The sequence below is a fragment of the Humulus lupulus genome, chromosome 8 (assembly GCF_963169125.1).
Source record: "Humulus lupulus chromosome 8, drHumLupu1.1, whole genome shotgun sequence".
NCBI classification, from domain to species: Eukaryota; Viridiplantae; Streptophyta; class Magnoliopsida; order Rosales; family Cannabaceae; genus Humulus; species Humulus lupulus.
In genome coordinates, this window is record NC_084800.1 from 43,560,277 (window position 1) to 43,564,078 (window position 3,802).

Below are 3,802 nucleotides of genomic sequence, written 5' to 3' on the forward strand. Positions count from 1 at the left end.
GGTGACGGGGTTGGATTTCAGTGCCTTCCCGTCACCAGAAGAGTTGGAAGGGCGTAATCTCAGCGATCGGTTGATAAAGGAGTATTTCAATGATGCTGAGAAAGTAAAGCTGTCACAGGTGGACCATGCTTTCAATACTTGTACGGTTGTGGAAGATGTGTACAAGCTTGGTCTATGTCTGTTTGTTGAGGGGGTTCTAAATGCCATTGAGGGCAAGCTGCACATTTGGCGAGATATTCTAAAAATTGTTGAGAATGTAGAGTACTTCTTCAGCTATCCATGGGGGAAGTACTCTATTGCATTCTTGTAAGAAGGACATGGTGAAGCAAAAGGCCAACTATGATGCCAAGAAGGATGCCAAGGTGCAGCAAGAGTCCAAATACAGTATGTATGGTTATGCCCCTGCCTTACAGTACTGGGCATATGAGGCTATCCAACAGCTTGCGGTGGAGCTTGTTGTGAGCTCGGGAAACATGTTCCCGAGGATGCTTAGCTGGTCGCATCGGAGGAACAAGGATTTCACCAAGTTCGTCATCGCACCGATATTATTGAAGAAGAATGTAAGTTATGTTGTTGTTTTTTTTATCTATATGCTTATCTTTTATCATTATTTGAGTTAACCAAATGTTTTATGTTGTTTGCAGTTAATTGTTCTTCCGATGTTGAAGCCTCGGCCAGCAGAAAAAGACTATTACTTGTCTGTGACTGAGGGAGATCTTCCCCTTTATCTTGGGCTTGGCCAGGATCCCTCAGAGACTGATGAGGAGGAGGATGCGACTTTTGAGAAAATGGCAGAGAAAGTTTCTCAGGCTGCCGAGGCAACCAAGATATTTGTTGATGCTGCCCCGAGGGAGGAGGTTGCAGGTCCCACCCCTCCTATTGCCCCAGCCTCAGCCCCAGCCTCAACCTGTGCCCCAACATCAGCCCCAGCCTCAGCCCCAGCATCAACCTGTGCCCCAACATCAGCCCCAGCCTCAGCGTCAGCCCCAACACCAACCCCAACACCAGCCTCAGCCTCAGCCCCTGAGCTGGCCGACTTGATTGAGCGGTTGGACAGAGTCGAGGGTCGACAGGAGACCCTTTTGAAGAACCAGTCAGTGATCTTGGACGTACTCAGTCAGATCCTGACATTTGTTAAGGAGAAACCGAGGGGCTCCAATGAAGATTCAGACTCAGAGTCATTGGATATTTCGCTAGACTATGTTGATGATCCAACGACGCCTCCTACCATCATTGTGACACCTGCTGCTGAGACTCCGGGAGTCGTTATTGTCAAGCCTGAGGATGTTGCTGGGGTTCAGTTTCAGAGGGCTAGACGCCAAAGACGCAAGCCAGATTGGTTTGAGGACTATACGGATCCCACGAGGAAAAGACCTCGCACTGATGCAACTGCACCAGCAGACGAGGCTACACATGTGCTGGACCCTCTCAAGAAGCCAGATCCCAAACAGTATAGGACAATGTGCAAGTGGCTTCTTGGAGACATGCTTAACAAGACCCCGCGGGATGTAACGACTGGGAGTCACGGTCCAGCGTGGTTTCTGATGTTGAAGACACCCCAATCCTGGCTCAATGATGGGGTAAGCCATTTATACCTAGTTATGGACTATTTTCAATTTTACATGTTTTGTTTTTACTGACTCGATGTGAGCTCGATGGAGCTCGATAGGTAGTTCGATAGGGATGTTAAAATAGGTTGTTTTTTTTACTGTTTTATACTGGCTCGATGTGAGATCGATAGTAGTTCGATATGTATGTTAAAATAGGGTTTTTTTACTGTTTTAGACTGGCTCGATGTGAGCTCGATATGAGTTCGATAGTAGTTCGATAGGGATGTTAAAAGCTCGATGTGAGTTCGATAGTGAAAATTCCCTTAACAAAGTGGCTCGATGTGAGCTCGATGGAGCTCGATAGGGAGTTCGATAGGGATGTTAAAATATGTTGTCTTTACTATTTCATGATGGCTCGATGTGAGCTCGATGGAGCTCGATAGGGAGTTCGATAGGGATGTTAAAATAGGTTGTCTTTACTGGCTCGATGTGAGCTCGATAGTAGTTCGATGGTAGTTCGATAGGGATGTTAAAGTAGGTTGTCTTTACTGGCTTGATGTGAGCTCGATAGTAGTTCGATGGTAGTTCGATAGGGATGTTAAAGTAGGTTGTTTTTTACTGTTTCAGACTGGCTCGATGTGAGCTTGATATGAGCTCGATGTGAGCTCAATAGTAGTTCGATGGTAGTTCGATAGGGATGTTAAAGTAGGTTGTTTTTTACTGTTTCAGACTGGCTCGATGTGAGCTCGATATGAGCTCGATGTGAGCTCGATATGAGTTCGATGTGAGCTCGATGGAGCTCGACATCAGCATTTTATGATGGTTTTTGCTAATTTTTTTATCGTACTCTCTTTTGCAGCATATTGATGTGGCAGAACACATGCTTCGTATGCGTCGCAAGTATTTTCCCAATATATATCGACAGAATGCAGTTGTGATGAACAGTTATTTCTCACAAGTGATACCTGCCCGATATGATCAGTTCAAGAAAACAGCCGACAAAACAAAGTATTATTGGGATGCTGACATTATGTCCATGTTGACCGGCATCGAGCAGCAGTTTCTGGCATCTTGGGGAGGAGTTGAGGATGTATATTGGTGCCAGAACTATGGACAACAACATTGGTTTGCCATTGAGGCTTCCATTTCTAGTTGGACTCTGACTGTTTACGATTCAGACAACTCGGTGATTAGTGACGCAAAGCTTGAGGATATTATGAGTCCATGGTGCTTTATGCTACCTTCTCTGTTAATGCAGAGTAAACTGTTTACTGATAGCTTGATGTTGAAGATTCCATCAGCAGGAAATAGGCCGCATCAGTTCACATTGCGTCGCAAACAGAAACACGAGCTCCCTCAGTCAAAGAGAAGGTAACAAACATCATCTTCATACTAATTTTGTTTCTAACTAAATTTATAGTAATGTGCACTTAATATATTTTTTTTTTTTTTACAGTGGGGATTGTGGTGTGTATGCTATCAAGTATATTGAGCATCTAATGGTCGGTCTTCCATTGGAAGCTATCTGCGATGAAAATATGGAGGTGTTCAGGAACAAGTGAACCACAGACTTGTGGTATCAAAATTTGTTACCTTGATGATTGTATATATACAGGGTCTTTACATGTACAGTTTGTTGTTCACATTTTTTTATAACTTTCATGGGCTGTTATCGAGCTAATATCAAGCTATATCGAACTGTTATTGAATTATCAAAATTTGTTACCTTCATAAAAAGAGTTTATTAATACAACAAGTTCAAATGGGAAAAAAGAGTTTAAAGCCTAGCTTTGCCATAAACATAACTTTTCAGAAAAATCAAATAAAAAGAGTTTATTAATACAACAAGTTCAAATGGGAAAAAAAAGTTTAAAGCCTAGCTTTGCATGTAGCCCTGTTGTGGACAAGACCACCACACATGCTACACTTGCGCTGACTGAGAATGATTTCTCCATTCGATGGAGTGCGGTTTGTCTTCCTTCTTCCCACCTTATTCTTCTTCGGTCGACCAACTGGTTGTTTTTTAACGGGAACCCCAACTTGCATTTTCTCTATGTTCTCGGGAACTTCCCAATCATCCTCATTGTTAGTTGGGTAAATTGTTTCTTTGTAAGACTCCCTCCACATCTCAGTAGTGTAATATGGTGAACACTGTGAGTAAATGTTGACATTGCGCAACATGGCCGCAGCCACACCACGAACACAAGGGTAACCCATTATTTGAAACTGACCACAAGAGCATGATTTGGTCA

The 3,802-nt window shown here is 43.4% G+C and overlaps 1 protein-coding gene across 1 annotated transcript; it reads left to right on the forward strand.

Moving 5' to 3' along the window:
* The first annotated feature begins 298 nt into the window (after window positions 1-298).
* LOC133796997 (uncharacterized) lies at window positions 299-3,337 on the forward strand. The gene is made up of 4 exons (XM_062234733.1): window positions 299-560; window positions 645-1,580; window positions 2,410-2,921; window positions 3,007-3,337. The coding sequence occupies exons 1-4, from the start codon at window positions 318-320 to the stop codon at window positions 3,110-3,112; spliced, it is 1,797 nt and encodes a 598-aa protein (XP_062090717.1). The 5' UTR covers window positions 299-317; the 3' UTR covers window positions 3,113-3,337.
* Window positions 3,338-3,802: the final 465 nt, after the last annotated feature.

Bases quoted from the DNA above. Each gene is read 5' to 3' on its own strand.
- LOC133796997 (XM_062234733.1), top strand. From the start codon at position 318: ATGGTGAAGCAAAAGGCCAACTATGATGCCAAGAAGGATGCCAAGGTG. The intron at 1,581-2,409 runs GTAAGCCATTTA...TCTCTTTTGCAG, and splicing joins AATCCTGGCTCAATGATGGG to CATATTGATGTGGCAGAACA. The intron at 2,922-3,006 runs GTAACAAACATC...TTTTTTTTACAG, and splicing joins CTCCCTCAGTCAAAGAGAAG to TGGGGATTGTGGTGTGTATG.